General features: G+C 24.8%; 3 protein-coding genes and 1 long non-coding RNA gene across 5 annotated transcripts; 3 read left to right on the forward strand and 1 right to left on the reverse strand.

The window, feature by feature from the left end:
* Positions 1-256: 256 nt before the first annotated feature.
* Positions 257-1,365, reverse strand: LOC101264435 (uncharacterized). The gene is made up of 2 exons (XR_182859.5): positions 1,172-1,365; positions 257-822 (listed from the first exon to the last, which is right to left on the reverse strand). It is a non-coding gene; the product is annotated as an uncharacterized lncRNA (long non-coding RNA).
* A 3,367-nt stretch (positions 1,366-4,732) lies between these two features.
* On the forward strand, positions 4,733-6,770 carry LOC101259260 (bifunctional monodehydroascorbate reductase and carbonic anhydrase nectarin-3-like). Its single transcript, XM_004242049.4, has 7 exons — positions 4,733-4,872; positions 5,022-5,239; positions 5,339-5,442; positions 5,534-5,642; positions 5,732-5,893; positions 5,990-6,043; positions 6,434-6,770. The coding sequence occupies exons 1-7, from the start codon at positions 4,788-4,790 to the stop codon at positions 6,512-6,514; spliced, it is 813 nt and encodes a 270-aa protein (XP_004242097.1). The 5' UTR covers positions 4,733-4,787; the 3' UTR covers positions 6,515-6,770.
* A 946-nt stretch (positions 6,771-7,716) lies between these two features.
* Positions 7,717-9,630, forward strand: LOC101258967 (bifunctional monodehydroascorbate reductase and carbonic anhydrase nectarin-3-like). The gene is made up of 6 exons (XM_026031699.2): positions 7,717-7,920; positions 8,044-8,150; positions 8,545-8,650; positions 8,755-8,922; positions 9,040-9,093; positions 9,559-9,630. Exons 1-6 carry the CDS (start codon positions 7,717-7,719, stop codon positions 9,628-9,630), a joined length of 711 nt encoding a protein of 236 aa, XP_025887484.2.
* A 9,575-nt stretch (positions 9,631-19,205) lies between these two features.
* Positions 19,206-21,714, forward strand: LOC101264130 (bifunctional monodehydroascorbate reductase and carbonic anhydrase nectarin-3-like). 2 transcript variants are annotated; one of them, XM_004241232.5, is made up of 7 exons: positions 19,207-19,365; positions 19,504-19,712; positions 19,836-19,942; positions 20,193-20,298; positions 20,403-20,570; positions 20,683-20,736; positions 21,439-21,714. In XM_004241232.5, the coding sequence occupies exons 1-7, from the start codon at positions 19,281-19,283 to the stop codon at positions 21,529-21,531; spliced, it is 822 nt and encodes a 273-aa protein (XP_004241280.1). In that variant the 5' UTR covers positions 19,207-19,280; the 3' UTR covers positions 21,532-21,714. The 2 variants fall into 2 exon arrangements, with proteins under 2 accessions (XP_010322405.1, XP_004241280.1); XM_010324103.4 differs by lacking the exon at positions 20,683-20,736 and having other exon boundaries at positions 19,206-19,365.
* The last annotated feature ends 134 nt before the right edge of the window (positions 21,715-21,848 follow it).

The raw sequence follows: 21,848 nt of genomic DNA on the forward strand, positions 1-21,848 counted from the left end.
GAAAAAAAAAATAAAAGTCTCCTTACAATTTTATATTTTGTATATGTTTTTTAACTTTTTAAATCCATTGTGTACACGCTTAATCAAGTTAACTAGTTTCGTCTTAATAACTTAGACTTAATTTTGGAATTATAAATGCTAAGAGAAGTTGTAGGGTAGAAAATGATAGTGTTCACCTAATTAGTATACTCAATCAATAAGATGAAAAAATAGAAAAAAAAAACCTTCAACGTGAACTCCAATAACATAACTTCAATTACAATACCCAAAGCAATATCATATTTGTATATACACACACATTTACAACCATGAATATTTACATAAGGTCAAATTACATGGAGATGAACTCTGACCACATCTTATTCGCATTTACTAATACTAATATATATAGATAGATAGATAAATAGTCCGATCCACAAACCATTCTGCATTAGCAGAGTCAAAAAGATCATCTTCTAAGGGGTGTAATGGAAACAGACTACCAATAAGATATATGTAACATTCATATATCAATACTCCATATTTTATATCATTTCAAGAGCATTATTTTTGGTAGCTAGCTAGGGTTACATATTTTAGACTTTTCCATCATCTGTTTTATCATTTATGGGAGAGGCACCTCCACCACCATACTTGTCATTGAATTGATCCCTACTCATATAATGATGATTATCCATTGTTCTTGTTCCTCCTCCTCCTTCAGGCTGCTGCTCATAATTGTTCAAACTCCTACTTGTAGCCATGCAACAACTCATCATCATCACCAACATAACAACAACAATAACAGTTCTCATTTTCTCCGCACTTCGTTTGATCGATCTCCTGCATGCCATATGATCAATAGAAATTAAAGAATTTAACTTAAATACAAAGACGATACAAAGAATTTCTACACTATGATCCATATGTTATATATATACTTTCTAGGTAACGAAACTATACATAACATAGACAAGTTATTTGTTTGTTGTTGTAGAAAAAGATCAAAATTATCAATGCATAAACAAGTAAAAAGAATTAACCTAAATAGCCATTCAGCGAATCTCTTAAAAATAGATAGTGGATGTATGTATACTCCATATATATTATGTGTATAATTTATGTATATCAACTAGGAAAAGTAAACAGTGAATCCAATCGACTGAGGAAAATTGGTGAAATTTGAATTTACCTGGATTGAGATTAGTAGAGCTAATTAAGGATGCTTAAGATTAGTTGTGAGGTATAAAGAAAGATTTAAGGGTGTTTATATAGAAAAAATTAAAGGTAGGGTTTCATGTTAATACTGTTTTTTAAAATTAATTTTAAGATACTCCACCAAATGGGGCAATACTAAGTGGGCTTGCCATATTTGCCAATCCACATGATGGAGCTAAAGGAAATAATGCAATATAATATAAAGAATATCACATTACTGATAGTAGATTTTATGATATACCATATAAGTCAACAAATCACAGTTATTTTACTGTAATATTGCCTTATTTTGATGAGGATAAAAATCTCTAAATTGCACTTTTTGTCAATTTGCATAATGTGGTATAATTCCAGTCTAGAAATGTGGAAGTCAGTGTTTGATTAAATTGTGTCCATTAACAGAGTAATTCAAGGCTTTTTTTAAAAAAAATTATTTTTTATTTGGTGTTTAATATTTATATTGAAATTCAATTAAATTTAAATTTACACAGAAAAATCTCAAGTTAAAGATAAAACTTTTCCTAAAAAAGACGATTTTGTATCAGAAAAAATATATGATTAAATACGAAAAAATATTTACTACTCCGTCATAATCATTGTCACCAGCTAATCAAAGAATTGCATCATAGTGATTGGTGAATAATACTAGACTCCTACTCCAATGGCTGCTGACTATTTGAATGACGTTTAGGCAGTCACTTTAGTCCAAAACCAACGAGCGATCTCAATTTTTTTTCATTTCAAAAGATCACTTAATTAAACACACAACTTATTTTACTATAATTATTAAAATTTTCTATCATTTTAAAAAAAATTATATAAATTTTTATTTTACGTGATATATTAGTCAGATACATCACTTTACGTAATGTATCGATCGGCTATTCATTTTACGCGATGTATCATGACCTTAAATTCTCATCTTCATTTCTTTCACTATCTATCTAGCAAATTGTCTACCTCTCTATACGTTCGGATTTCATTAAAATTAAGAAATTATCACAATTTTAAAAAAATAGAGAGGAAATATAATTAGCTCTTAATAGAATGAAATTTATATAAAATCTAATTTTAAAAATAAAAACTGCTCCAAAATTGATAGACTCAATAACATCGAAATATATTATATATAAAGAAAATTTCGACAGACGTCCCTTGATGTATCATTGGTTTCTTAAAGTCTGTAGGGTTTTTTTTTCCCTTAAAAATCATAGAATAACAAATGGAATACGATTTTGTTGCGTTGGGTTTTACAAATTCTTTTAATATAAAAACAGTAGAAATTAGCTCATAAAAATATGATTCGCTCAATTTATTAAAGTTAATTGATTTATCTATTAACTGAGTTCGCTTTGATCGATTCAAAGTCCATATGTTTAAAATTGGATTAAAACCTGACCTAATTGACCCATATACGTTTGTTTTTTTTAATTTATCATATATATCATGTAATAAAGTTGAAAATTACAGATGATCAATAAATTAAGGGCTTATACCCATTTTGACCGCATATGTATTAACTCCGTTTATTTAGACCTGCTCAAATTTAGTCATTTAATACCTCTTTTTTTTTCGTACTTTTAACTCCAATTTAAAGTCTTGGTGTAAAAAAACGATTAATTTCATAATACTATTTAATAATGAAGCCTAATCCTAATTAACTGCTATTATACTCAGAGTCCAAAGTAATGTTGAGCTATAAGTTTGGCAGAAGACAAGTTGCAAAAGAATATAAAAATTAACGAATTAATAATTACCTAGTTAAATGTATAGTTGTACACTAAACTGCTTAAACTAAAGTTAAAATAACCAATGGGTGTATAATTGACCTTTTTTTTAATTTGAAGAATAATATATGACATGATTTGCCTAAGACAAGATCTAGCTATAACAATGTCAAAGCAACTAATTACATTGTATATTATAATTAATGTAATGCAATTAACTCAATTGAAGCCAATAAGGACAAAATCAAATAAGATATATAGTGAAAGAAATGAAGATGAGAATTCAAGGTAATTTTTGTTTTATTTAATTAAAAATAAGGTAAGAGTCGATGTTAAATCCTATCGCTCGCTGAATAGACGTAAATTAAGGGAGTTGTAACTTGTATACGATTAATTAGCCTAGAAATAGCCATATAGGATAAGAAAAATTTGAAAATAAAATTCCAGAAGAAGTCTAGCTTGCTAGAAAAATTAATTAGGCATGTAATCACATTTAAATAGTATGCAAGTAATTAATTGATCAAAACTCTAATTAGAGACTTTTGAAACTATTTTTTTTGGACTAAAACAATCTTGAGTTTATTTTATGAAAAAAAAAAAAAACTCTGTCGTGAACGTTTAAAACATTTTGTTCTAGAATTTTTCCAGAAAATAATTTCATAATTTTTTCCCATCAAATAATTGTCCAAAAACGCCATTTAAGTAAAAGCTGCAGCAGCCTCTATCAAGTATCAGCAAAGCCTAATCTAATTATGCTTTCGTTGACAAGAGTAATCTCACTTTTAATATGGTTCTTCTTTCAAAAAATATATTGTGGCAGTTTGATTTTTGAAGTTATTTTATATTTATTTATTTCATATAAACATAAAATACAAGTAAATTTTTTTTTTTCAAATAACTGATTTTTTTTTTGGATCAAAATAAGTATAACGTCACATGGAAGTTAGCGATGATAAACATTTGATTCACGATAGACGAAAGGCATAACATAGCAAAATATATAATCTCCATTGTAAAGTTATCTGTGTGTGTTTTAGCAGGTCTACTTTAAACATGAATAATGTATCGTCTATCATATGTCAAAATGGGCAATATGCATGTATATATATTAATCAAGGCTAAATACATAAAGAGATTCTTAATCTTGTTGAGTTTCTTTTCTTAGGTATCTCAACTACGTTTTAATCATTAAATTAACTATAATTTGTTCCTTTAAAACATTGTTGAATGATTTTGATCGGATTTTCTATTGTAAATGCCTTTAGTTGTGTTTGATTTGTAATGATTTTGATCGAAGGAATGAAGACAATCCGCATTAGTCTCATTTATTGTCTAATGTGTTTAAACGACTTAAGTAAAACACAATTATTCTCAAACATTTTCACTATCAATTGTGCTAATATGTTCTTGAACAACATAAGCATCCTCTATCAATACCCCTCACAAATCTGGTTTCACATCAGACAACCGTGTTTGTTTAAACGGAACAAATTATGAGTGGTTTAGTGATTCAATATGAAAATGACGTAGTTGAGGTACCCGAGGAAAAAAAACCGACAAGTTTAGAGATATGTTTATGTATTTGGCCTTAATCCAAATTATAGTAATATTTGGCAAGAGGAGTAACTTTGATGGATAGAATTATCTGATTCCTATTACTAGTTGAACATGATAAATATCTCATGAAATTAATCGTGTGCAAAAGCTTGCCCAAACAGGTCATAAAAAAAATGTTGGCTAGAGAAGATTAGTCAAAATTACATGTTTTTGGTCAGCTCGCCCCCTATATAAGTATTCATGAATTTACTGAGTTACCTCATCAACTAACAAAGCACTTCTAAGTATAGTTGAAGATATAATAATATGAATACGGCAACAATAACCAAAATGTTGTTTGTTTCTTTTGCTTTCCTTTCAAGTGCATTTCTAGCGAGATCCGGAGAAGTTGGTACGTTAAATGTATTTTATTATTAAAAAGATAGAACCCTCTGGTATCTCTTTTTAATTTACAATATTAGCATACTTTAACATACGTTATCTTTTTGTTGATTTGATAGTACATATTAAAGTTGTGATCCTTTTGGGGGATTGATGTAGATGATGAGAGTGAGTTTAGTTACGACGAAAACGCGGAGAATGGACCAGCTAACTGGAGCAATATTCATCCAAATTGGATCAAATGCAAAACTGGAAAAATGCAGTCTCCAATTGATTTTGCAAACAATAAGATTGAGAATGTTTCGAATTTAGGAATACTTCAAAAATTATACAAACCATCAAATGCCACTCTCTTGAACAGAGGCCATGATATAATGGTACGTACGTTTAAATTTAAAAAAGAATCGACTTTAATCATGAATTATAAATTGAAATTATTTTGTAATAAGTGAATTATTAATTAATAAATAATGTAGTTGAGATGGGATGATGGAGGATTTTTGAAGATAAATGGAACTCAATATCGACTTAAACAAGTTCATTGGCATACACCTTCTGAACATACTATCAATGGAAAAAGGTATATTTCATAAAGTATATATATATATATATATATACACTGATGGCGTAAATAATTTTTATTTAGAATTATCTGTATATATCAAATGTAGGTTCGATATGGAAGGTCATTTGGTACATGAAACGAATGATGGGAAGAATATAGCTGTCATTGGAATCCTTTACGAGATTGGATTATTTCCTGATCTCTTCCTAACTATGGTAAACACAAATTCATTTGTTACTTTATCAGTATAATTTAATTGATTTTAAATTTTTGATATTATTATTTTTACCTGTAATTATCACAGATAGAGAAGGATTTAGAAGCTCTTAGACTTGCAGATCAAAAAGCCATTGGAATTAATCATCCAAATCTAATAAAAATAGATGAAAAAAGATATTACAGGTATATGGGCTCCTTAACTGTACCGCCTTGCACTGAAAATGTTATTTGGACTATTGACGGAAAGGTAAATTAAACCTGACTTATTTATTATTATCACAATTTAATATAATTACTTACTTACATTAAATTATGTTATTTAAAGAAAAATATTATTTCACAGACTAAAACTGTAACCAGACGACAAATTCAACTGCTCCGAGATGTTGTTCATGATGTGAGTTGCTAACACAAAATTTTAATTATATTTCGAAAACCTGTTTGATTATATGTTTGTATTTATTTTTCATTTCGAATTTAATATAAAATACTATTTTAAATTAAATATTACTCAATTTATATGTCCAAGCGTATAATAAAGTTATCATGATAGATTTTTTAACCCCTAAAAAATATCTCTCTTATATATAAAATAAAAAGCTTTTATTATCAATAGCTTTTGTTCACAATTTGTGTGATTTTGTGACTCAAAAAAAGGGTGTTTCTTCAATTGAAAACTCAAGAATTTTACCAATTGCAATATTTTAAAAACAAAAATCTACTTATAAATTATAACTTAAAAGATGATATGTTCTTAATTTTTTTTTTCTCCTCAATTTTATCTCAGGGATTTGAATACAATGCCAGGCCAATTCAACAATTAAATGGACGTACTATCAAATTCAACAAACCTTGGCTTTTTGCTTAATTTAGGGAGTGTTTAATAACCTTCATCTATTATTAATAAATCGGTAGGGATCTTGTCAAATCCTCCTTTATTAGTAGTAAGTTTATTTTAAGAAAATAAATAAAGCTGTTATATTGTCTATTGTACTATTGGTACACGATGATAATAACGGTGTTTAGAACTAGGAATAAACATGATTTTATGTTACAAATAATTGTATCATAAGTATCTCATTGTATCAATTGTATCAGTAATAAGGAGTAATATGTTGTGTGTATGTTATGTACGTGTGTAGGCAAGTTAATTTGTTGGTGCGTCATTGTGAAATTAATTAGCAAAATACATCAACAACTTTGGAAAAAATTAGAAAAATATTTATCAACCTTTTTTTAAGCAATGTTATTAGATTCCTTCAATAGACTTAATTTAACAAAAATATGGAATGGATGCAAAAGAAATCATTTATTAGAATTCCTTTAATAGAGTTTAATTTTAACAAAATATGGATGGATGCAAAAAACCAGAACCATTTATTAGAATTCCTTTAATAGACTTAATTTTACAAAAAATATGGAATGGATGCAAAAGACCAGAATCATTTATTAGAATTCCTTTAATAAACTTAAAATCATGCCTTTATCCATTATCATAACTAAATTGTTTAATTTTTGAATTTCAAATAGTATCACATAAATTAAAATAAAAAATTGTTTAATTTTTAAATTTTAAACAGTACCACATAAATTGAGACAGAAAAGGCAATATTTCATCACTTATATCCAAAATGGGAAATATACATTCATGTGAGATATAAAAGGAGAATTCATTATCATCAATTCAATAATATTCCAATTTTCAACCAACAATTAAAAACAGAGAAGATCAGTAAAAAAAACTTATCTTTTATCAGCTTCATATTACGTTACCTCCCCCCCCCCCCCCCAAAAAAAAAATAAGGATCTATAAATTTACTAAGTTTCCTCATCAACTCACAAAATATTTCAACAATTGAAAATATAATAGAATATGGCAAAAATAATCAAAATCTTGTTCTTTTCTTTTCTTTTCCTTTCAAGTGCATTTCTCACAATATCTCTAGAAGTTGGTACGTTAAACTTATTAATTAAACAAATTTTAGCTTTAGTAGTGTAATTTTTATTTTCTTTACTGTTAGTGTACATAATTATAAGTTTCTTAATAATATCTGAATAATTGTAGATCAAATGAATGATGAGTTTAGTTACGATCAAAACGCAAAGAATGGACCATCTAAATGGGGGGAAATCTCGAGTTACTGCAATGGAAATTTACAGTCTCCAATTGATTTTGATAACAAAGTGGTTGAAGTTGTATCAAATTTAGGAATTCTTCAAAAATACTACAAACCATCCAATGCCACTCTTGTGAATAGAGGACATAATATCATGGTACGTAAGCAAATTGTATCATTATAGTATATAGTAATATATATTGTGGACAAATATATTCACTCATATTGAAATAAATTTTTGTGTTATAATTTATATTTTCTAAATATTTACAAAATGCAGTTGAGATGGGATGGTGATTCAGGATACTTGAAGATAAATGAAACTCAATATCAACTTCAACAAATTCATTGGCATACACCTTCCGAACATAGTATCAATGGGAAAAGGTATGTTATATTATATATACTTATTGCGATCAAAGATAGAGTCGTGATTTAAAATTTATGAGATTCAGGATTTTACTCTTTTTAAGTTATTAAATGCTAAATTTACTTGATTCATAGTATGAGGATTAAATTAACTAATGTTCGATTTTAGACATAGACTCATTAATTTTGAAAGAAAACTGATATATTTAGAAACTACACAAAATTAAAGAAAAAAATATAAATCATAATAATTAACAATTTTAATTATTTGAAAACAAGAATGAAGTTGTTCGATATATTAAAAATAAATGAACGTACGCAAAGAGAAAAAATGTCATTGTTTACACACACATCTACATAATCTCAAGTCTCAACCAAGTTTTTTTTTTTTTTGTGAATAAATATAATTCAGGTATGATATGGAGGCTCATTTGGTACATATGAGCAGTGATAGAAAAACTGCTGTCATTGGAATCCTCTACGAAATTGGATCATTGCCTGATGATCTCCTAACCATAGTAAATATACAATTATATTTTATTTTATAAAATCAATATAATTTAATCGATCGATTTCATTATATTTTTCAGCTTCTTAATATTGTTTGCTTATCTAATTGCAGCTAGAAGGTGATTTAAAAGCTGTTGCTGATAAAAGAGGTGCAGAAAAAGGCATGGGAATAATTGATCCAAATATAATAAAATTGGACGACAATATATATTATAGATATATTGGCTCCCTAACTACTCCACCTTGCACTGAAGGTCTTGTTTGGACTATTGATGGAAAGGTAATTAAATTTGCCTAAATTCATTATTATGATGAAAATTATAAGTAATTAAGTATTCATATTGTAAAATTTATTTAAATTATGTGATTTTTATTGGTTTTTTTTTCAATTTTCTAGGTTAATAGTGTAACGGCAAGACAAATAAAACTGCTCCAAGATGCTGCTGTTAACGTGAGTTACTACCCCAAAATTATTTATTTATTTCTTAGCAAAATTTTGTTTCTATATTTTTTCAAGCGTAATCCATGCCAAAACATAGTTTTATTTTTTCCGATACTATTTTTCAATTTACCTTCAAAATGCTATTTATTTAATCATATATATTATTCAATTGAAGTCCAAGCGCCTATTAAATTTTCTTTTTACTATTAAAATTTGTGCAACTACAAAAAAGTGGTTCATCAAGTTTTTTTTTAAAGAATCTACTTATACTTAACGTCTTTCCATTCAAAATAAGTAAATTTTTAGCATATATTTTTTCTTCGTTTAAAATGAAATTATTTTTTTAATCCAAGAGGAATTTTATAGTTTGATTTAATTTTCTTAAAAATATGTTATACCTCAATAATTTACTTATTTTGGACGAAAGAAATTATATAACCTACTTTTTTATTTTTATTTTCATGTTTATCTCAGGGATTTGAATTCAATGCCAGACCAGTTCAGCTATTAAACGGACGTTCTATCAAATTTAACAAACCTAATTAGTTTCATTGGTTGACTATATGAACTTTGACGAAGATTCGGTAGGAGAAAAAATGTATTAGTTGCCTTGAATTTGTGTTGTAACTAGTGAAACTATTCGCGCTTCGCGCGATTATATGAAATATTTATAAGATAATAATATGAAATATTTATAAGATAATAATATGAAATATATAATATTTGCGTTAGTATTGAATATATAGATAATATTTATATTTCTTCTCGTCTGTGATATCATAAACTTTTGTAAAACATATAATATATATTTGTTTGTTTTGTATATGTATATATTAGAACAAAATATTCACCGTGATGAAGTAAATGAAATAAGGGATAATATGTTGAAATAACAATATATTGTATTAGGTTGAAAATATTTTAGATGTTTTAATTTTCTCCATCTTTTCTAGGAGTAGTGATGTTCTATCCAAACTCTGATTTCGTCAAAACAATATTGTTTTTTTAATTTTATTATTACATTTGCTTATTATAATTTTTTAAACATTAATTAAATACTTATAAGATTTACGAAAAATGAAGCATATAAAGTGATGATTCATATTTAGTATTAAACTTTACAAGTAAGATGAAGAGACATGAGTTATAAATAATTTAAATGTATAATTTTATTAGCCACTAAATGTATTACTAATTATGTATTGATTTTATTTGTAAAATAAAAAAATAAAAAAAAAGGTGTGAAAATACAAAAAATGAACAGAGAAAATATAATAATTGGTGATTACATAAAAATTATAAATGCATTTCAAACCAAAAAGAACGACGACAGATTGTTACATACGCAAAAAATGACATCGTGAAAATAATAATATATTTTTCAATTACTTTTTATAATTTATAATAAAAGTGAAACTAATCATCACAAATTTTGTTGTTGTTAAAATTAAATAATTATATTTATTTTTTTCATAACAAAGAGAAAATAGAATAGTAAAGGATCAAATGATTAGCATTGACAATATAATACATTTAGCTAAATTATTTACATAAATTAAAATTTTAAAAACTCTAGCGAAAGTAACTAAGTTGCTAATAAATTTCAAAGTGAAAAAATAATCTCTAATTATGCTTCATTTTTTTTCCTTGTACCATTTTCCTTTGCAAAGAGATCCGCCATCATGTTCTTATCCATATGTCAAACTCTTCATATATGCAACCAACTGAATAAAAAAAAAGCATATACGAATTAAAAATAATTATGTCAAAAGAAAGAACGAAATATAAACCATATTTAATATATTTATATATTATCTTTTCAATAGTAATAACAATAGTAAATAATAATTATTTCTTGAAATCTAACACATATTATAATTAAACTATATTATATATGGAAAACTAACTATTAGAAAGAGTAATTGCATACGGACAAAACATTGTTAAGAATTAAAGAGATTTTTTCAATCATACTTATTTGATAAATTATAATACAAACATAAAAATATATATTAAGAAAGCATGTCTAAGTACATAAAAATAAAAAGAAAGACTTAAGAATGAAATATAACTTACCTTCATATACTTTTTTTTTTTATTACATGTTAGCTAATTCACAAACAAGTATTATGAAGAAGAGAAATTATAACTTTGTATGTGAATCTTCATGAAAATAAATATGAATCTATATAGACAAAATAAAGGAAATGAAAAAATAAGGACTTAAGAATAATATATTTATTAACTTCATGTATTATTTTTTTTGTTACATGTTAATTTCCTTCACAAATCAAATACGAATTTATATAGACAAAAATAGAGAAGATAAAAAATAAAAATTTCAATGAAGTATTTCTTACCTTTATGTACTTTTTTTTTTGTTACAAATCAAACTTATATGATGAAAAAAGAAAGAATAATTGTAATGTGAATCTTCATGAAACTAATATAAATTTATAGGCAAAATAAAGGAATTCCATAAGACTTATAAACTTATAAATTTAAATTGGAGGTTATAAATATAAATTATGAGAGTCATGAACATTATTAAAAGTAAAAATTAAAGAGGGGCAAGTCATGGGTAGTAACTCCTAGTGAATAAATTCAAAAATAAAAATAAAAATACTTAAAATGTAAAAAAAAATAAAAAAATTATGATTTCATGATTAGAAGTGAGATAAACAAATAGAAAAGAAATATAGAGAGTTTTTTTTTATATTATAAATGTTCATACATTAATAAAGTATTTATTTGTATATTTGTATAAATGAAAATATATTTTTATAATAAAATAATTAATTTAAATTAGAAAAGTTAAACATAAATAAATTATGTTTCTCTTTTAATTATAAGTGAGATAAATAAATAAATAATAGGAAGAGTTTTTGTTATAAATGACCCACCATTAATAAAATATTTATTTGTAATAAATTTAAATAACTTTTTATGATATACAATAATTATTTTTTTTAAAAAAAAGATGGAAAAAGCTAAATGCAAATGGAGACCATATAGAGGTGCCACATCACCTCCTCAATGGTCCTCATTTATATATATACTAGTAAACTTAGCCGCGCTATGCGCGGTATTTAAAAGTTTTCATTTTTATTTAATTTTTAAATCAATAGATTAGTTAATAAATTTTATTATTTAGCTTTATAATTTCAACTCAATTCATGAATTAATTTTATCAAAAAATAAAAACCTGTACGGTCAAATACTTATACCTTTTTTGGTTGAATAGTACCTATTCTTTTATGTTAGTTATAATATATAATTAAGAATTTATGACTTCATTATCCATTTGAATGAGTCCTCAAAATTAAATATGGTTAACTTTGATGTTTTGTTAAAAATTTAAAGTGAGATTTTTATTCTTTTAAATTTTTTAAAAAATATCAAAAGAATTAAAATAGTAACAAATTCAAAAAAAGACTTAGAAATATGAAAAATTATTCGTAATAGATAAGCTACCTATAATTTGAAGACTTAAAAAAGTACTTCAATATTTGTATATTAAAATATAAAGTTATATATATTGATTCTTTGGAAGGAAATGAGTGATGCATGATTTTAGTTCGATAAAATAATTTTTAGTGATATAGAATTAACATAAAAATAATATATTATTGTTAAAATGCATAATAAAATAAGTAATAAATGAACAATTATAGATGAATGATAAAAGGTTTTATGTTAAGATTAAAAAAAAACTTATATATCTACTAAAACCTTATAATTAGACTCTTGAATTTTTTCTAAATAAAGTAAACATAAAAAAACTTTTCACAAATAATATGAATATTTATAATTATTAACGATAAATAATATTTTCTTATAATTAAAGTGTAGGAGAAAAAGTTAAGTAAATCTTTAGAATCATTATAATGGAGGATGAATGGTTAGTAATAAGTATATTTGAAATGATTATCTGTATTAATTTTTTCCTTGAGAAATTTTTTTCTATAATTAATTTTTTTTAAAAAAAAATTATTTCAACTCTATTGTTTAGTCTCCCTTTTTTTTATTCTTTGCTTATTTAATTCTGTTAAGAAAACACAAACAATTAGCATCGTAATTAAAAGACTGAAGTTTGCTCATCTTTAGTATTTTTACTAATTTATATATATTTTTTAAGACAGTAACAATTAGCATCAAATCTTAACATAATCAAGTTAGCTTGTCTTAAGCTTTTTATTAATTTAAGCAAAATGTTTAAATGAATTCTCTTAATTAATTTTTATTATACTTTTCATGATTCATATTTTATTTAAAATTTAAAAATAACTTCATAATAATTTTGATTATTTCTCACCGCTAAGCGTATCTACAAATACATTTTAATGTTTTCAATAATTGTTTTTGTCTTACTTCTAGTAATGATCTTGCTCTTATAATTTCATGCAAAAAAAACAAATCAATTATTCTCTTTTATATATCTTATTTTGTATCATTCTTATTAGAAGTAAAAACAATTATATAAAGAAGTCTTTGTCGATTGATTTTGCATTACAAGATAAAAGTAGAGAACAATTAAGCTAAACATAAATATATTTGGTTAGAAATATTTTTTTGATTTGCTTTTAAGATATCACAAATTTAAATATTAAGTAATTTGGGGTTACGAAGATATAAAGCTGAAAGTTATTAAGTAAATATAGAAGTTTTGAAAGATGAAGAGGTGTGAGTTTATAATAAAAATTTAATCAAAAATAAATATATAAAAATAAGAGAAAAAAGGTAAAAAAAAAATGTGACATATTTTTTTAATAAACAAAAATATGTTTAAGTAAAATCCTCCATCATTTTTATGATTTATTTTATTATATGACTTTTTTTCTTTTTACCTCATTTTAGAAATTTCAAATTATTAAAAGTCTCCAAAGATGCTTCAAATAATATACATTAATTTTAGTAATTACTATTATTTTGAACAATATATACTTTTTTCTCTCATTTTATATTATAGGAGAGATATCTATTAAGAGAAAAACTAATTAAAAATAAATTTAAAAAGGGACATAGAATTAAAAAGTTAATCAAAAGGAATTAGAATTTTTTTTGAAATTATCAAAAAAAGTAATCGTACGAATGTTTTAAAATAAAACTAAAAAATATTTAATTTTTTGTTGATTAAATTCTCAAAATTGTGAAATATTTGGCCTATAAATAATTTCTATATATAAATAATATAAAAAATAATGCAACGTTAAAATTATTATTTTTACCATATCATTGTTATGTATTGTGAGATACGAAATTATAAGAGGAATCGATTTATTTGATTCTTAGTTATATAATATTTGTATTTAATATTTAGTATTTTATTTACTTTATATTGAGATGTGATATATTACTTTTTTTATTACTTATATTTATTATATATTTGTATAACATTTTTATAGCTAGTGAGGAGGAAGTTATTGTTAGACGAAATTAGAAATAAAATATATTGGCGTTTTTTCAACTAACTAACTAATTTGATAAGGAACCAATCAACTCTTATTGCATCAGAGGTTTAACCGGAGAACAATAAAATCATCCTTACAATAATACCAACAAACATACCTAAAATAATTAACTAATCAAGCAAAAAGATTTAAAATATTTAGTTATATATGATTTGAAGGGGAAAGAAGGATCACGTTCTCAACATAACATAATTATAATCCTTACAATAATAACAACAAAAAGACATAAAATTATAGTTAACTAATCAAGCAAAAATATTTAAATATTTAAGTTATATATGATTTGAAGAGGAAAAAAGGGTCATGTTCTCAACATAACATAATTCGATTCTTCAAATTTACAAAGTGAATAAAGATAATAATTGTCAGTAGAAACTACAAGATTTAGAAAAAAAATATCAAAAAACTACAAACAGAAGCAAAAAAAATAATTATTTTTTCTATAAAAGAATCATGATTTGTATCATCAACAATCCAACCTAATAATATCAAATCTATATATAATTACAATAGAACAAAAGTGATAATGATAATTAGAAATGTCAAATCATTTTACCTCACAAAATCAAAATATGCAAAATATATAACATTTTTCATTATACATCCCTCTCCTGCAAAAATTAGATCAAAGAAGACAAAAAAAATAACAAATCAAAGGAATAAAAAATGAAGAATAAGGAAAATAAAAATAAAATCACCATCATGCAATGTCTCAAAATGGGATTTTATAGGTGTAATATTTAGGAGTTATAATTTTTATATTAAATATTTTGAAGGTTATGAATATGAAAGGTTAGTGGTTATATTATTAAATTAAAAATTAGATGTTATATATATTATTAAAAGGTTATGAGGTGTAATGCTCATTAAGTTACTTATTAATAGCATTATATATATACACATAATATTATTGTGTAAAATGAAATAATCTAAAAAGCCCTATTTTTTTTTTTTTTAAAAAAATATATATATATATATATTTTTTTTCTCAACATTGAGGCATGCCACATAGGCGGTTTGAAGATCCTCATTTATATATATATATTGATTGATTTATTGATCCAACATATGATCGACGAGGAAATTAATACCATTATACGTGTAGGCACGTGGATTGCGTCCCTAATATTATAGGATATTTCTCTATAAATTCTTGAAGGATTTTCTGTATAAGTTTTTTTATTTATTTGTTCTTACTCTTAGCAAAAGAATATAACAATTAGCGAATTAATTACCCAGCTAAATGTATAGTTGTACACTAAACTGCTTAAACTAAAGTTAAAATAGCTGATGGGTGTATAGTTGACTTTTTTTTTTTAATTTAAAGAATAATATATGACATGATTTGCTTAAAAGGAGAGGTGCAAGCCTGAATAGATGTAAATTAAGGGAGTTGTACACGATTAATTATCTTAGAAATAGCCATATAGGATAAGAAAAATGCGAAAGATTTGAAAATAAAATTCCAGAACAAGTTTAGCTAGCCAGAAAAATAAATTAGGCATTTAAGATATTTATCTTAAATTGTGGCAGTCTGATTATTTTATATTTATTTATTTAATATAAACATAAAATTCAAGTAAATCTTTATTTTACAAATAATTGATTTTTGGATCAAAACAGTATGATGTCATGTGAAAGTTATCGATGACAAACTTCTAATTCACGATAAATGGAAGAAATAAAATTCAAGTAAAATCACTATTATAACAGCAATTTGTTAAATTTGATTTATTTTAAGAAAAAATAAAATTTTAAACAAAATCGCTTTCAAAGGAGCAATTTTCAAGTAAAATCGCTACTATATATATTTTATTATATTTTTGTTATGTCGCTGCTGCTGAGGCAGCGATTTTAAATTAAAATCTTTTTTAGCGATTTGATTGTTTTTAAAAAGAAAAACATTTAATTAAAAATCGCTGAGATTTGATTTTTTTTTAAAAAAAATAATTAAAAAAATTTAAACTTAAGTCGTTGCCTCAGCAGCGACATATTAAAAAAAGAAAATTTTAGTTTGGAAATCTCTCCTTTGGAAGCAATTTTGTTTATTTTTTTAAAAAAAAATCATATTTAACAAATCGCTGTTATTGCAACGATTTTACTTTTTCAAGCGGACAAAATTGCTAATTCATGAGCGATTTTATCGTTTTGGTTAAAAAAATTCATATACCGTTTTAAAATTTTTATTAACATTTTTCACCCTTTACTATTTAATATATCCCCCAAAAGTTTCTCTCTTATATATATAAAAATAATATGAGTCTAAAATTTAAAGGGCAAAAAATTTTGATAAAAATTTTAAAAGAGTAAATAATTTTTTTTAACCAAGGGGTAAAATCGCTACTGACGTAGCAATTTTGTTTTCACACTGTTACTCCGTTAAAGTTAAAATCATTGACCCACGAGCAATTTTCTCTAAAATATTTTTTCCTTTTTTAAAAAAATATGGCTATCGGTATAACGATTTTGGCCAAAAATTTTTTTTTTTTTAGTAAATCGCTACCTTGGCAGCCATTTTTGTATTATTTATTTTTTAAAAATAAAACAATTTACTTAGTACTACTAATTAACTCATCTTCGCCTCTTTCTATTTTTATGGTGGTAAAAAAAAATCCACCAAAATTGCTGCCAACGCAGCTAATTTTTTGTTTTTTTTTTTTAAAAAAAAAGATCACCACTTTTTAAGGAAGAAACTTGAAATTTGTCCAGAAGAGAAAAAGGGAAGAAGAAAATTTGTAAATTTGTTTATTAAAAGAACACTTATTATTTTAATAGAATCTAAATATAATTAAGACTCTGTTATAGACCTGATTTATTCAGACTCATTTAAACTAATAAAGAGACCTTTTTAAAAAAGAAACAAGTGAACTTAATGAACAAATCTTAATAATTAAGATTCAGACCTAAAAATCAAATGCACTTAATGAACTGAATTTGAATAATTAAGATTCAAACCCTAATTAAGTTAGCAAACAATGAAGCCTATGCCTCTTAATTGTAACCAACTAATATATACTAATTTAAAGTGAAACAAAGAAATTATACCTAATTATAATTATTTGAGACTTAACGTCATTTCTGTTACCAGATTTAGTTTATTGGATGAGAATAAGGTAAACCATAACGTAACATGCTAAGATCCTGAGTAAGCAAAAGAGAAATTGAAAAATTAAACGAGAAATTTCGTAAGAACTTTAATTAATCCATTATTACATTGGAAATTTTACACGAAAAAGATTATCTTTACTTGGCAGTAGTCATGTACGTACATACATAATTATATATTTACTCTGTTTTAATTTATATCACATTTTTTGTTTTATGAATATTCAAATAAGTCAATTTTTTTACCAATTTTTAAATATATTTTTAATGTCTTCAATTATCAATTATTCTAACTTATAATATTTTTATATAATTTTAAAATATATATAAAAATTTTTTTTTAAAGAATAAACTTAAAAATCATATCCACAATCAAAACTAAATTATTTGACTCTCAATTGATAAAAAGAGATAGTGAATATTATTTGGAGAAATGTCATGTTAGTGACGGCAAATTAAAACTAGTGATTATGTGCAAAATATTTATAAATATAAGAAGTATATGATCTCTCTATATATAGTATAATATATAGTATACAATACTCTTAACATCGTGAAGTCATCCTGGTGTGTTTTAGCGAGTTCGAAAATTGAAGAATAATTTTTTTTCAAAAAAAATAAATGATATATTAATTTTTTTTAATAATTAAAAAGATAAAGTCACTTCTGAAATGATTTTCTTCCGACAAATATTAATGCCATTACCCCTGTTTAGAAAAAATGAAAATGGCCGTTTTGACAGCAATTTTATCCATGTTTTTTGTAAATAGCTGCTACGGCAACATTTTTATCAAAAAAAAAAAAAAAGTTAAAATAATTGAAATCGCTGTTTTAAAAAAAATAAAAAAAAAATAAAAAATATATATATATATATATAGATTATATCTGCCAAAAGCAATGATTTCTGGGGTAGCAATGTATTTATTTATTTTTAAAAAGGTCTTTTTAGCAGCGATTTTAAAAAAATTAATAAAATCGCTTTCTGGCTAGCGATTTGTAGATCTTTTTTTAATCTTTAAAAGAGAAACGCTGCTTTTTTATTTTAAAAACTTTTTTTTTTGATAAAAACAATAGCATAGTAGTGATTTTCATTTTAAAAAAATGCGGCAGGGACAACGATGTTTGAAAAAAAATTGGACAAAATTGATGCCACGGTAGAGATTTTACGGAAAAAAGTTTTTATTAGCAAGAAATCACTATATCAAGAATGATTTTACCATTTTGGTTTAAAAAAAATTCATATGCTATTTTTGTTTTTTTGAAAAAAAATAAATTGGCCTTTCAATTTCAAACTCGTATTTTAACAATATTTATTCAAACATGAATATTCAGAGTAAAGACCATAGGGCATAGACTATCGACCATAATATCATAACTCATGTCAAAAATGGGAAATATACATTTATATGAGAAATAAAAGGGGAATTTAACATCATTAACTTAATAGAATTTCAGATTTTCAACCAACAATTAAACACAAGAGATATCAGTCAAAATTACAACTAATTTTTTTATCAGCTTCATATTACGTTACCCCCCACCCCCAACCCCATAAGGATCTATAAATTTACTGAGTTTCCTCATCAACTCCCAAAATATATGAACAGTTGAAGATATAATATGAATATGGCAACAATAATCAAAATCTTCTTCTTTTCTTTTCTTTTCCATTCAAGTGAATTTCTTGCAAGATCTCTAGAAGTTGGTACGTTAAATGTATTAATTAGACAAATTTTAGCTCGTGTTCATATAAGATAATTTACTAGTATGATTTCTTTACTTTTTTTTTGTACTGTCTGTGACAGACACCGTAAGTTTCTTAATGATATCTGGATAATTGTAGATGATACGAGTGATGAATTTAGTTATGATCAATACGCGAATAATGGACCAGCTAAATGGGGAGAAATATCGAGTAACTGCAATGGAAATTTACAATCTCCAATTGATCTTGATAACAAAGTGGTTGAAGTTGTATCAAATTTAGGAATTCTTCAAAAATACTACAAACCATCCAATGCCACTCTTGTGAATAGAGGACATGATATAATGGTACGCAAGCAAATTGTATCACTATATATATAGTAATATATATTGTGGAAAATTATAGTATCATTCATATTGAAATAAAAATTTAAGTTGTGAATATAATAATAATACTATTTATAAATGCAGTTGAGATGGGATGGTGATGCAGGATACTTGAAGATAAATGAAACTCAATATCAACTCCTACAAATTCATTGGCACACACCTTCCGAACATAGTATCGACGGTAAAAGGTATGTTATATTATATATATTTATTGCGATCAGAGATAGAGTCGTGATTTAAAATTTTACTTTTTTTAAATTATTGGATGCTAAATCCATTCAATTTGTCATACTTGATTCACAGTACGAGGATTAAATTAACTAATGTTCAAGTGTGATTTTAGACATAGATTTATCAATTATTGAAACAAAACTGATATATTTAGAAACTACATAATCTCAACCAAGTTTTTTTTTTTTTTGAATAAATATAATTCAGATATGATATGGAGGCTCATTTGGTACATATGAGCAGTGATGGAAAAATTGCTGTCATTGCAATCCTCTACGAAATTGGATTATTGCCTGATGATCTCCTGACCATAGTAAATGCACAATTTTATTTTTTATATTATCAGTATAATTTAATCGATCAATCGATCTCATTATTTTTTCGGCTTCTTGATATTGTTTGCTTATCTAATTGCAGCTAGAGGGTGATTTAATAGCTGTTGCTGATAAAAAAGGTGCAGAAAAACCCATGGGAATTATTGATCCAAATATAATAAAATTGGATGTTAATATATATTATAGATATATTGGCTCCCTAACTACCCCTCCTTGCACTCAAGGTGTTGTTTGGACTATTGATGGAAAGGTAATTAACTTTTCCTAAATTCATTATTTTTATGAAAATTAAAAGTAATTGTATTCACATTTTAAAAATTAATTTAAATTTATGTAATTTTTTTCATTTTTCAATTTTCTAGGTTAATAGTGTAACAGCAAGACAAATAAAACTGCTCCAAGATGCTGTTGTTAACGTGAGTTATTTTTTTTTTTCTTAAAAAAACGTTTGTTTCTATATTTTTTTCAAGCGTAATGCATGCCTAAACATAGTTTTATTTTTTCTGATACTATTTTTCAATTTATCCTTCAAAATGCTATTTTTTAAAATTACAAATATTATTTATTCAATTGAAGTTCAAGCGCCTATTAAAATTTTCTTTTTACTGTTAAAAGTTGTGCAACTACAAATGAGTGGTTCTTCAAGTTTCATAATTTTTTTTTTAGAATCTAATCATATTTAACGCCTTTTAATTTAAAATAAGTAAAACTTTAGCACATATTTTTTTCTTCGAATAAAATGAAATGATTTTTTATCCAAGAGGTTATGAATTAATTTTGTAATTTGAGTTAACTTTGTTAAAAAGTATTCCTCTGTTTCACAAAGAATGGTCTAGTTTGATTATTGACACCGAGTTTAAGAAAATCAAGTAAAATTTTGAATCTTGCGGTCCTAAACTAAAATTATGTTAAATGTACAAAATTACTATTTAATCTTGTGGCCTTAAACATGTTATGTGCAAGGTGAAAATTAAAATCATACCACAAAAAAGAAAAAGATCATTCTTTTTTAAACAGACTAAAAAAGAAAGCAAGTCATTTTAAAAAAAATTTACTTATTTTGGATGAAAGGAATTATATAACTTACATCTTGATTTTTCTTGTCATATTTATTTCAGGGGTTCGAATCTAATGCCAGACCAGTTCAGCCATTAAACGAACGTTCTATCAAACTAAACAAATCTTGTTATTTTCATTGGCTGACTACATGAACTTCAACATTCAAATTAGAACATAAGTAGTACGAAGCAAATATTATCTATTTAGAACATAAATTATATTACTGCTACTTCACGAGGCAATTTATATTCAATGTCGATTTATAATGAAAGTAAAAAATCATACATGTGTTGCTACTGATCATCCGCTAATTGATATATTTTTTCATTGGTCAATTTAAATTATGTATCTGCAAGGAGCTTGAGCTAAAATGAGCAAAGTTAAGAAAAATGTGAATGAATTGGACGAATTATATTTTAATAGAGTTTGCTACCCCACCTAAAATCCAATCCAAATTATAATTCGATTC

This window comes from Solanum lycopersicum, chromosome 6, assembly GCF_036512215.1.
Source record: "Solanum lycopersicum chromosome 6, SLM_r2.1".
NCBI lineage: Eukaryota > Viridiplantae > Streptophyta > Magnoliopsida > Solanales > Solanaceae > Solanum > Solanum lycopersicum.

Coding starts and splice junctions, on each gene's coding strand:
- LOC101259260 (XM_004242049.4), top strand. CDS start 4,788: ATGAATACGGCAACAATAACCAAAATGTTGTTTGTTTCTTTTGCTTTC. Junction 5,443..5,533: donor CATACTATCAATGGAAAAAG/GTATATTTCATA, acceptor TATCAAATGTAG/GTTCGATATGGAAGGTCATT. Junction 5,643..5,731: donor CTGATCTCTTCCTAACTATG/GTAAACACAAAT, acceptor TAATTATCACAG/ATAGAGAAGGATTTAGAAGC.
- LOC101258967 (XM_026031699.2), top strand. CDS start 7,717: ATGAATGATGAGTTTAGTTACGATCAAAACGCAAAGAATGGACCATCT. Junction 7,921..8,043: donor ATAGAGGACATAATATCATG/GTACGTAAGCAA, acceptor TACAAAATGCAG/TTGAGATGGGATGGTGATTC. Junction 8,151..8,544: donor CATAGTATCAATGGGAAAAG/GTATGTTATATT, acceptor AATATAATTCAG/GTATGATATGGAGGCTCATT.
- LOC101264130 (XM_004241232.5), top strand. CDS start 19,281: ATGAATATGGCAACAATAATCAAAATCTTCTTCTTTTCTTTTCTTTTC. Junction 19,713..19,835: donor ATAGAGGACATGATATAATG/GTACGCAAGCAA, acceptor TTATAAATGCAG/TTGAGATGGGATGGTGATGC. Junction 20,737..21,438: donor TCCAAGATGCTGTTGTTAAC/GTGAGTTATTTT, acceptor TATTTATTTCAG/GGGTTCGAATCTAATGCCAG.